The 13,392-nt window shown below is 35.1% G+C and overlaps 1 protein-coding gene across 1 annotated transcript in view; it reads left to right on the top strand.

Moving 5' to 3' along the window:
• The window catches only part of LOC149803152 (DNA ligase 1-like), a 164,284-nt gene that overhangs the window by 21,199 nt on the left and 129,693 nt on the right, over positions 1 to 13,392 (top strand). The window contains exons 5-7 of the mRNA XM_089952773.1: positions 1,479 to 1,624; positions 6,567 to 6,819; positions 10,523 to 10,597. Coding sequence (XP_089808899.1) covers positions 1,479 to 1,624; positions 6,567 to 6,819; positions 10,523 to 10,597 — 474 coding nt within the window. The remainder of the gene's footprint in view (positions 1 to 1,478; positions 1,625 to 6,566; positions 6,820 to 10,522; positions 10,598 to 13,392) is intronic.

Below are 13,392 nucleotides of genomic sequence, written 5' to 3'. Positions count from 1 at the left end.
TTTGTCTTTTAACTCATTCGGCCCCAGAGGTTTTTGTTGTTTTTGCCTGAAATGTGCGTAGGAAAGACATTTGGGGGGTATTTCTGAATACATTGTAATACATCGGTTTTCAACAGATTTTCCATGAGACTAATGCCTAGTTGTATTATAAACATCATTTTCCATTGGTTACTTTGCTTACGCATGAGCAGAAGAGTAAAAAAATGTATATTTTTTTGCTTAATGGACCCATCATTTTCGTATGGAGACCGCAATTTATTCCAAATGCCCACCTTATCCTAGTTTTTGCAAAGGTTCACCTGTCTGTGTGCAGTTAAGACCGGTATGTCTTAGATCTGAGGCCAAAAGGTCTAAAATCCGGACACAAAATCGCATTCCGATCTCGAGCGAATTTTGGGTGGAAAAAACCGGGTCCAAAAAATGAGGGTTTTTTCTCTGTATTTTGTAGTGCAACTAGAACTTCAGATTATTTGATATCATTTTAGAGCTATATCTGTCTGCATTTTTTTAATACCACCCACGTTGGTGTATCTTAAATGACCTTGATGCTGCAGAGCTTGGAAGTAGGGTACAGCCTCATCACGCCTACAGACGGGATTGGGGCCGAATTGGTTAAGCATTGTTTCATTCACATTTTGTCTGCTTTCAAAGTTTGCTACAGAGTTCTCCTCAGCACGTTTTCATGAGCTTTGTGATTAGATATTTATTAGAGTTAAGGCCCTTTCCTGACTTGGAATATCTATGTATATTGAATACTCTAGCATTCACATCTTTTGTTTGATATCAACCTGATTTCCAGAAAAACTTTATCTCATCAAGATCTCAGATGAGTTTGATGATCAATAGATTTGGACCATACCTAACAAAATTCTGACAACATATATTATTGTTACATTAAATTAAATGAAACTTCATATTAAGGAAGGTTTTAAATTATACAATTTTTCATCCAAGATTTTAATCATATTTTCTTAAATGTGTTATTGCGTATGATTAACTCAGTATTACAGACATTTCTCAGTACTCTTCCCTTTTAGTGGATTTGGTCTAGTTAAGAGTTACACAGAACAGGATACAGGTGTGATATATAGTGCTGAGACAATTGGGGTAAATTGCCTTGCCCAAGGACACAACATGGTAGCCAGCTTGGGTTTCAGCCATGATTTTGGCATGCTAACCACCGCATCACTGCAGCTTCTGTCTCCGTTACTTGACTTCTGAGGCATACAGGAGGGCACATCAGGCCCAGTCAACATACAGAGCCCACATGGGAGGTGGAAAGTTGGCAGAGGTTACAAGCCATTTTATTGGCAATTTCTTGTCAGATTAATAGTGAAAAAAATTGCTTGATTTTTTTAAAATTTAAAATTCAGTATCATGTAGACTGAAAACTCTCTTAACTTAATTTAAAATTTCAACTTATTTTAAAATTTCTATATACTAAATTGTTCTAAAATTATTGGCTTTCTTCCATGCAGCCAGGAAAAGTATGGGTGGCAGTGTAAAGAAGAGGCAACTAGCCTATAGTCCAAAAACAGAAAAAGGGAAATCCCCAAAGAAAAGTAAGGCAGAGGAAGAGGAGAACACATCAGCAAAAGAGGAGACTGCTGATGTTGAAATGGAGGTTTGTTTTGTCTGTCTCCCATGAGTCACCAGATAGCCATACAGGGGTACAATTTTCAGCTATAGTGGTCATAGAAAAGAAGAGTTTATAAGTTGGCCTGTGGACAATCATCTCTCATCCAATGCCCATTGTCCATTCGAACAAGTTTCTTATTGTTACTGCTAAGAAGCTACTTGGATGATTGCTATGAAGCTTCATACCCACATTTATCGCAAGGTCTAATTTGTCCTAAATGAAAATGGTGAAGCTTGGAAATCCAGTATGGTTGCCTGCTTAAAAATCTTATCATATTACTGAATGGATGGTCATATAAGCACAGGGTTTTCACTGAAAGACTTCTTATGATGTGTAGTTGGTACGACAAAACCCGTAAAAGGTTTGTTATCATTTTGGGGAAGAGATCACGTATGAATATTACAAGGCAATCGTGGCTTAGCTCCTGAAATTTTATATGTATTTTTCACGTACACGAAAAAGTACTTTTTATTCTTAAAAGTATGAAAAATAACACATAAAAGGTTTATTCTGTGATCGCGTAGGTCTTCGCCAATGTCACAAACTTGGATTGGTTTTCCCTTCTGGCTGCAAAACATACCATGTGGCTTCGTTTTTATTGGTGACATTGTTGGCTGTTTAAACTTTTATATACAACCATTGGTTTGGAGTGCAGAAGTTCAGAGGCCCCATGAAAAGAAGCCACAAACTGGACATAAAATGCACTGAAATTTATCTATTGTTACATAAACAAATTCTTTGTCCATATTGACAAACCATCTAAACAGTGCATTGTTATATCATAATCCGTTTATCTTGACATCTAGCATGAGTTCTTTATGTTATGAAATATCCACTTTTTTGTTGTTGACATTTCTGGTAATGGAGATCAACCAGACGAGGCATTGTCTCGTAGTCTATCTTTCATCAATTTTCGGCTACTGGCTAGTAATTAATATATTTGCAAAGACTGACATTTGTATGTGGATGGTAAGTAAAATTCCTCTTCATTTCAGTTAGAATTAAATCCTTCAGAACACTCACATTTTCTGTAATAATCCCTCTCATCAGAACACCTGCATCTCTATTGTATGTTAACCCTTTGTTAATTTTCAGACGTACGCGTGGAAGGCAGCATCATGCTGCTACCACAGATGTATAAAAAAAATACATCTTATTGGTTTATTCAATAGGCATGGAGGACAGTAACTAGAATAGTCCAAACGACGTCCAATAACTTTTTAAAAATGTTCCCAGATAAAATAGTTTCCTGAGATTTCAAAGGAAACAGATTACCTTTGAAGCACCGACTGTTATGAAAACGTACTCAGCAAATGGAAAAAATACCAGTCTCAATCGTGCAATACAATTATTTGATGTTGCCGCCACAATAAGAAATGGGTATTTGTTTGGTTCTCGGAAGCTGTCCTTCATTGGTGACTTCAATAGTGAATGCACCCTTTATCAAAGAAAGCCGACTACAATCATTCAATAACTGCAAAGAACTTTTCTTCAAAGGAAGTCAGTACCAAACTGGAACACGTTAACTGTGCTGTGAAAGTTTCCTTTTTGTAGGAAAAATGTTTATGCTTACGAACACTACCAACGGCGGCTTAAAACACAAACTTTTACCAACTTGGGATGTACTGAAAAGTAAATGTGCTGCTTCGTCATTCGTTACGTGATTGTGCTATGTTTTTCCACTGAATTCAGACCAATATGACCTGTTAAAAAATTATTGAATATTTCAAAGCTTGATGTGTGCATATTTTCGATGGAATCACATTTATTGTCGATTCAATGTATATGATGAGGTTCGTGGGTGAGTACACGGTGTTGATACTCTATTCTTGGTATACATTAGACATTTATATATACACAGGATTCACGTATATGTACCAATTCATTGTTCTCTAAATAAAGTAAACTGTTACATACTTCTTCTCTGTTTTCACTACAAGTGTATTTCTCATTTAAAATGCATTTTTTTATAAGATGGTAACTGTGCCGATGAAGCACCTATTTTACCGCCCGAATTTATTACCTGCACCCCCCACAATTATTTTTGGGTACATTTTCTTCAGCTAACTGACCTGGCTGCTTATAACACGGTTCGGTCTATAACACATGGTCGGGTTCTATGGCTCCCAACTACCGTGTTATAGCGGGGTCACACTATAATTCTATTTGTGCTCGTATTGAGATCGCTGTACATAATATCCCCATTTCTTCTGATACATCCAGCAATTTCTTCCATGATTGATAGAACAGATTCCTTTGATTTTTTAATTTTACGGTTTTTAGTAAACACCACTAAGTTATCATCTGTTGCGTCTGGAACCCGCAGAATAATATCTGTCAACAAGGTATATATTTGTCTTTAATTGTCCTTGTTTATCTTGAAAAACAACGACTTCATTTTGGTCCACATTTGCAAGACTCAAAGATTAGCAAGTTCATTCTTGACCTCGTCAAGGGTTGCATATTTAGATAAGTTGCCCTGAGGTTTGCCTTGAGTCTTACTCGGAGAAGATCGTCCATAAATATCAACGATTATACTTTAAGATCTGTTTAAAATGATGGACCGTCTACTTGTATACTCATGCATGGCTTTATGAGGTTGTATTGTTGATGATGACAACACAGCGTCGAGTACGGCAATTACTTCACGCCTGCATATTAGCAGATTGGTTATTTTCTGTGTTGGTAATGTTGAATACCAGATATGAGTGTTTATTGTTTTTATGTAATTTAAAAATTCTTTTGGTAGAGCCAACCATACGAATCAAAATAAATAATTCCACGTGGATCAATCGCATAAGCCACCCAATGAGTACCAGGACCGGAACTTTTATCGAGATTAATGATGCCTGTTTCAAAAGCTTTTGCTGCTTCATTTCTTTTTCTCTTTGTCTCCTTTCCTGTTTTGTTTGTTCAATATATTCGTTTACTTTCTGGTTAAAAATATTAAAATTATTAACATCATTCTCAGATCTGATTTGTGGAGTATCAGTAGCAATGTGTTATACATCCCTAATCCATTTGGCAGATTTTAGACTTTTAACATTCAGGTTTTACATAATTATTTTAATACGTGGCAATCTCAATTTTTTTTTTTCTTTTGATATTGGTAATACCTTCAGGTGTAAATTTTTCAATGATGTTCTAAATCTTGGCAGAGGTTCTGGTGGAACTTCAGGTTGTGGTTGAGAAGGTTGCTGGGGTGGTGGTTCAGCTGCTTGAAGATGGCCAATAATATCAACAGGCAATGTTTCAAGAGCTTTTTGAGCCTCCTCAGTTGCTGTAACAATTTTCTTTGTTGTTTCAACAATTGGTTTAAATAACTGTTCTGTACCTTCTGCAAATTCCACCTGAGACTCCTGACACGCTTGTAGTTGCTGCTTGACAACATCACGAACAGGGATATATTTCAAATTGCCTCTAGTAGCTCTCAAACTAATCTAGCCATGTGAGATTCCATTATTAATATAATAATGATTTAATTACTCACATATTACTGCAACAGAGAGGTTGTGACTACAAATAAGTGTTCACCCTCACTGCTGTTCTTTACTAATGTTTAGTAGGTATTTGGGGTGCTGTTAAGACTGGAGACTAAGCTTGAATGGCCTACAAATATTTAGTGGGAAAATTATATAATGTCTTTAATATCTTTCATGAATGTTAATCAACTTTATTTGACATCTGCTTATCTCCTAGATTTTTGGACTAAGTTGGAACACTAGTAAAGAATTTTGGTTTCATTGTTTTTAAGTCATCTACTTTTGGGATATATTAAAGACTGGTTTGCAAGCAACACATGTTGAACCCTAATCTCAGATGAACATATTCTTGGGGATTGATTTTATCAAAATTTTGGCTGAATGCTTATTGAGCTTTTATCATGAATAACTTTGCATATATTACATGTGAACCACTCAGTATACATTATTTTAGAAGATCTTTTGGGTGGAATTTTAAATAGATCTCTAAATTCTGGATATAAAAACAAATTCTGCACAAATTTCGAGGAATGATCACATGCAGTCCAAAAGAAGACGTAAAAGATTTATAATTAGGAGATGAATGTCATTGTTTAATCAGGACATCAAATAGCCTCAGTGTAGCAAATAGGTGTAAGCAAATACTTCCATCTGTTATAATAAAAAAGGTCTCAATTCTTTCATTTAGAGAGAGGGTGCCATCAAGGAGGTCAGTTATCCCTATACTTGTTTATTATAGGAATGGAACTCCTTTCAGCTTAGGATTAACAGAAATTAACAGAAATATTACTGGTTCATTTTATAATGACAGAATATATACTGTGTCACTACTTGGATGATGCCTTGATACTGTAGGATGACTTTCCAGTTTTTATGTCTACCATCAAAACACTTACAGATTTTGTTTCAGTCTCAGGTTTACATTGTAATGAATTAAAATCAAAAGCTATTTGGAAAGGAAGGAATTCAGAAGAAAAAATATTTCCAGACAAAATCATTTGGTCAGCTTTTTCCTTTCAAGAGTTCTCTTTAAACCTAGACACTATGCAACTGTCAATTTATGCAAAGAAATTAAAAGAAGTTAAAAAGCTGCTGGGTTGTTGGATAAGGAGAAGTCTGTCCCTCGTTAGAAAAAACTTTGATCAAATTGTTGATCCATCAGTAGCCTCAAAAAGTGTGGAAGTTTTCATGTCAGCTCAAGGAAAGTGTAAGTCAGTTTCATATTCCTTGTGTATTTGAGCTAAACTGTGTACCCAGGGGCAAAAATATCACTTGAATTGTCTCAGAGTCTGGATCCAGTTTTAATATGCTATTGTCAGTGCTCCATTTTAGCGCCTTATTGCAATTTCATCCAGTGTAGTCAAACTCAAACCCCACCAGATACAAGCATTATAGAGTGTAGATTTCTTTCCTTTTCTTTGAAGTACTATATATTGTGATTTCAGGATGTTAGCATGTTAGAATCTGAAGAGGATAACCAAATAACAACCAATGGGGCCACAAAGTCAGACACACAAGCATGCAAGAGTGTAGACAATGTTGGTGAGGATGAAGTCCCTGAAGATACTAAGAAAAAGATAGAGGAGAAAAAGGAACCAAACAAAAAGAATGAAAAGTCTAAAAAGAAATCTTCAAAAGGCAGAAAAGGAAAAAAGTCAGAATCTTCAGCAGAGGAAGAAGCAGAAGACAATAAAGATGGTGATATTTCTTGTTGATACACACTCAATATTCCCACTGATAAATGATGTGTAGAAATATTTTTATGATGGTCACTGAAAGTTCTCATCAAATGAGTAAAATTTTGTGTTTTTTTTAGCTCACCTGTTTATCAGTACAAGTGAGCTTATGTTATGGCCTTGATTCTCTCATGCATCTGTTTATCTACTTATCAAGGTACTGTAAGAATAAATGTTGGCCCTAAATCAGCTCCAGATGAAACTTGTATAGATAAAAGATTCCCCTCCCTTTCCTGGGTATGCATATCATTTTTTGTCAAGGGCTGCTTTTAATAAAGGGAAGCAATTCTTAAAAAGCCATTGGTTTTATTCATTGTGATACCTATATTCATGGATTATAGATACATTACCTATATAGACTGCTCGGGTGGCTCTAGTGGTTAGAGCATCTGGTTCTGATGTGGGAGGTCATGGGTTCACCAAATGGTGTCGTACCAAAGACATAAAAATGGTACTAACAGCTGCCTCGCTAAGTGCTCATCATTAGGCGGTTAGTGTTAGGACTGGTCGGCCTGGTGTCCGGATAATGGGACTGTGTGGGACATAGTGCTACATGTATGCGGCATGATGCTCAAGTGCTAGACATCACTATAAACTGCCACACTGCAGACATTGTTGCAATATGACTGAAGAATTGTTAGAAATACATTAAATATCCAAATCTCACACACACACAGACACACAACACATACACACACACACGTTTCCTATAAAGCATCTATTATGCATATTGGCAAAATGTATCTTTACTAAACTTGCATACATTATGCATAATAGTAAATTATAAAACTAATAAAACTTGATTTTTGTTTTGCTACATTTGTAATTGATGCGTACATTTCCATTAGGTTCGCTTGATTACCCCTGACACCTAGTTCTGTTTTCATTTCATTTGTTTCACTTGTGCTTAAGTTTAGCACTGACCTGCTGTCAAAATCTTGACAGAATCTCCCCAGAAAAGGTAATTCACAAAAATGCAGTACATAGACTATGTATGGTAATGAATGTTGATACGGTTTATGAAGAATTACAATTATTCAGAATGTGGTTCTTTCCAGGGTTTTACCTGGTTCTTCCTCCACCATTAATACTGGCCACCATGTATAGCCTATCGTGTGCTGAAGAATGGCATTAAACCCTACAACAACAACAACAAATCAAAATGCCAGCAACGAAAGCTCATTTGTTTATGCATCATTCAGGGGAAAAACTTTATGTTAATAGAAATTTTTCATGATAGTGATAAATGCTCCTAAAATTTGATATGTTTATTTGAAATTTATGAGAAAGAGCAATAGCTGTAAACTGTACAGCATGTGAGGCACTTAAATAATAGACACCAATGGAGGGATTTCAGAACTTTATCAAAAAATAAGGATGAAATTCTTGGGGTTTGCATCAGATGACATTAGGTAGTGATATTTATTGGATACTGTGAATTGAAAAAATGTTGACATAACTTTTGGTTTGTACATATTTAATACAATATCCCTTTTATAGGGTAGTTGATGGGTACCTGAGAGAAGTTTTTAACAATTTATGACAGCTTTATTCAGAGATTGGTTATCTTGAAAATAAAGGTAAATTTATACAAAAAAGCAATCGATTTCATGAGTAAAAGCTGTTTGCTGACAATTATTCCCAATTATAAAACAAGTATTCAGCTGTTAAACAGTGCTGCTACTCACCCACCCACAGTATTTTTTATGTCCAGCTGGAATGGCACTCCAGTCATTTTTTTGGAGGTTCCTCGGTAACTCCCGCTCAATCTTATAGTGCGGTCTATTTTGTTGACATTGTTTTTTGCAAGTTACTGAAGGAAAGGTGTACATACCAAGATGTTTGAAAGCAATTGCTTCACCATATTCAGCATATTGCTGATCTGGGAAACTGGTGGTCCTTTCTGTAATTAGCTATTTGTACTTTAAATAATTTGTGACTGCCACAATTAGAGAGATTTCTCGGATGGGCCAGTGTCTTTTGCAAGAAAAGTAAAGCCAAATTAAACTGAATTCATTTTGGAATGGGCTTTCTATGAGGGGTTCAAATATGGGATTTGTTTTTTAATATTAGAAGATGCTTGTCACATCAGATGTTCCTGATGATGCCTAAAATGTTTAACAAGCTGATTGTTTTGTTGTTTTTCTTTTTAAACTTTTGCAGTACTAAATAGGGAATATTGATTTTCTTAGCTAGGAAGAGCCCTGCCCAAGTACTTTTCTATCTGTAAAGGACAACTACCTGTGAATGGTGTAGACATTCATCTACCTTGCACAGTGTTAGGGTAGAACATGGAGAAGGCTGTTATATACATAATTTATATTGTGTGTTTGACCTTTGTCCATGATTGATGAGAGAGTTTTGCATGTACCTGATTTTTGTCATGTTTGTAAGTTATAAATAAGTTTGTTTACTGATAACTAAGTTCCAAGTCTAGCCTTGATTACAAGCTCAATGTTCTGGAAGTGAATTTGTGACCCACATCCTGGTCATTTGATTGTGTCTTAGGTCAAGTGAAAATTGTTTATAAGGTTATAATACACAAACTTAATAATTCCCATTTTCAGTTCAATCTGTTGATTAATTTACTGTTTCGTTCACTTATAACGTGAGAAGAATTGTTTATTTAAATTATTTATTGGAATTACAAAGTGCTGATTTACTTTTTGGACTAAGACACTATTTTGGGATCATTGTGAATTCATTCAGACATTCTGGATCATATCATTGTGACACATCATGTTGGTACATCAACCTATTCAAGACTATTGCTACATCAATACATTGAATATTGAAATTCATTCTTAATACATTATATTTCTGAACATGTGATAAAACATTTATGATTATTGTAAGTTCCTCATAAATTTCTGGTTTGTAATTTAGAAAGATAAATTATTTGTGAATTTTACTAAACTTTTTGGTTTTTGCTTTTTTCTTTTAATTAGTTTAAGACCATAGTCATAACAAGTGCTGTTTGCTTTAAATAACAATCAGAACCTGAATGATCAGCAGACTGATTATGATCTGTGGCAGATTGTATGACTGCATATTTAGATCTGTGTTATTTGCAGTAGGACAGATTGTATGATTGCAGATTTAGATCTTTTATTTGCAGTAGGACAGATTGTATGATTGCAGATTTAGATCTGTTATTTGCAGTAGGACAGATTGTATGATTGCAGATTTAGATATGTTATTTGCAGTAGGACAGATTGTATGATTGCAGATTTAGATATGTGTTATTTGCAGTAGGACAGATTGTATGATTGCAGATTTAGATCTGTGTTATTTGCAGTAGGACAGATTGTATGATTGCAAATTTAGATCTGTTATTTGCAGTAGGGGTTTTGATTTTCACAAGCAGATACATTAGTGTTGGCAATTCAAATAAAATATGATGGGCAGTTATGTTCGTTAAAAAAAATTCCACTGTCAGTATACTTTAAATTTGTAGTGACCCTTTTATTTAAATGTGGAACAGTATACAGTTGTTCAACAGTTTTTAGGTCCAAATGAGATGACACCTTTCTGTGAGTGTTTATACACTTAGCTGCCTAAGGAGGAGTTTCTTTGTGCAAGTATTACTGTCTGACATGGATATATTTATGTAATATCTTTAATATAAAGTCTGTTCTTAAATTATATTTTTCATTATTTGATAGAAGCTGAATCAAACCAGAAACCCGATAAGGAAAAGAAAGAAACTTCTAGTACTCCAGCAATTCACAGTTTCTTTGGTATGGATGATTTTATATTTTCACTTTCCTTGGCATTAGACAGATATTCATTTGTTTGTTTGATTGTTGCTTGTGTATGCTTATCTAAACATTAACTGTCGAGTCAAGTCTTGCACATTTTACAGCATTGTATATATGGTAGTACTGGGATTCATACGTACAGTAACACTGGGATTCATACATACAGTAACATTAGGATTGATACAGTAACACTGGGATTCAGACACAGTAACATTGGGATTCATACATCAAGCAACACTGGGACTAGTGTACAGTAACACGGGGACTCGTGTATATATAGTAACACTGGAATTCATACGTACACTAACACTGGGATTCATACATATAGCAACACTGGGAATCATAAATACAGTAACACTGAGATTCATACAAACAGTAACACTGATTCATACATACAGTAACACTGGGATTTATAAATATAGTAACACTTGGATTTATACATATAGTAATACTGGGTTCATACATACAGTAACACTGGAATTCATACACACTAGGATTCATTCATACAGTAACACTTGGATTCATACTTAACAGTAACACTGGGATTCATACATATAGTAACACTATAGAATCACCTTGGGATTCATATATACTGTAACACTGGGATTCATACATACAGTAACACTGGGATTCATACATACAGTAACACTAATATTCATACATATAGTAACATTGGGATTCATACATATAGTAACATTGGGATTCATATATATAGTAACACTGATACAGTAACATTGGGATTCATACATATAGAATAACCTTGGGATTCATACATATAGTAACATTGGGATTCATGCATATAGTAACACTGAGATTCATATATATAGTAACACTGATACATACAGTAACATTGGGATTCATACATATAGAATAACCTTGGGATTCATACATACAGTAACACTGGGATTCGTACATATAGTAACACTGAGATTCATACATACAGTAACACTGGGATTCTTGCATATAATAAAATTAGGATTGATACATAACACTGGGATTCAGACGTACAGTAACATTGGGATTCATAAAGCAACAATGGGACTCGTATGTATAGTAACAAGGGGACTCGTGTATATATAGTAACACTGGGATTCATACATACACTAACACTGGGATTCATACATACACTAACACTGGGATTCATACATATAGTAACACTGGGACTCATAGTAACAATGAATTCATACATACGGTAACACGGAATCATACATACAGTATCACTGGGATTCATACATACAGTAACAATGGATTCATATAGTAACAATGGATTGATATATATATATATATATATATATATATATATATATATATATATATATATATATATATATATACACACTGTAACACTGGAATTCATGCCTACAGTAACACTGAGGTACATACAGTAACACTGGGATTCATGCATACAGTAACACTGGGATTCATATGTACAGTAACACTGGGATTCATACATATAGTAACACTGGGACTCATATAGTAACAATGGATTCATACATACGGTAACACTGGGAATCATACATACAGTATCACTGGGATTTATAAATATAGTAACACTTGGATTTAAACATAGTAATAGTGGGTTCAAACATACAGTAACACTGGAATTCATACACACTAGGATTCATACATACAGTAACACTTGGATTCATACTTACAGTAACACTGGGATTTATACATATAGTAACACTGATATTCATACATATGGTAACACTGGGATTCATACATACAGTAACATTGGGATTCATACATGTAGTAACACTGAGATTCATACATATATATATATTAACCTTGGGATTCGTACATACCGTAGAATAACCTTGGGATTCACATATACTGTAACACTGGGATTCATACCTACAGTAACACTGGGATTCATGCATACAGTAACACTGGGATTCATACATACAGTAACACTGGGATTCATACATATAGTAACACTGAGATTCATACATATATATATTAACCTTGGGATTCATACATACCGTAACACTGGGATTCATACATATAGTAACACTGGGATTCATATGTACAGTAACACTAAGATTCATACATATACAGATTAACCTTGGGAGTCATATATACTGTAAAGGGCCCCGAGTGGTCTAAAGCGCTCTCCATTATGGATCACTGCCATCTCACCTCTGTCTGCGTGGGTTCGAGTCTTGGATTCAGCCAATGTGGGTTTGTGAGAAAGCTTGCCAGTAGCTTCTCGCGGGTTTGGTGGTTCTTTCCGGGGATTTCCCGGGTTCTTCCTCCACCATTAATACTAGCTGCCATGTGTAGCCTATTGTGTGCTGAAAAATGGCATTCAACCCTACTACAATAACATATATACTGTAACACTGGGATTCATACATATATAGATTAACCTTGGGATTCATATATACTGTAAAGGGCCCCAAGTGGCCGAGTGGTCTAAAGCGCTCTCCATTACGGATCACTGCCATCTCACCTCTGTCTATGAGGGTTCGAGTCTCGGATTCGGCCAATGTAACACTGGGATTCATACATACAGTAACACTGGGTTTCATACATACAGTAACACTGAGTTTCATACATACAGTAACATAGCAACATTGATATTCATACATGTATCACCAGGATCAGTAGGACCAGTTTTTACAGACTATATCTTTTCTCTCATAATGATACTATGATAAATTTATGTAGTATTAGGAATGCAAGATGTCAGACTGAAGAAGGGTCACGGTAGCTCATTTGATAGAGTGTAGGACCAGTAATCCATGGGATGTAAGTTAAATGCCCACCTGGGC

Source organism: Sinohyriopsis cumingii, chromosome 3 (assembly GCF_028554795.1).
Source record: "Sinohyriopsis cumingii isolate HCF-2022 chromosome 3, ASM2855479v2, whole genome shotgun sequence".
Lineage (NCBI taxonomy): Eukaryota > Metazoa > Mollusca > Bivalvia > Unionida > Unionidae > Sinohyriopsis > Sinohyriopsis cumingii.
Note: the sequence above shows the minus strand (reverse complement) of the source record. Positions and strands in the feature narration are given on the sequence as shown.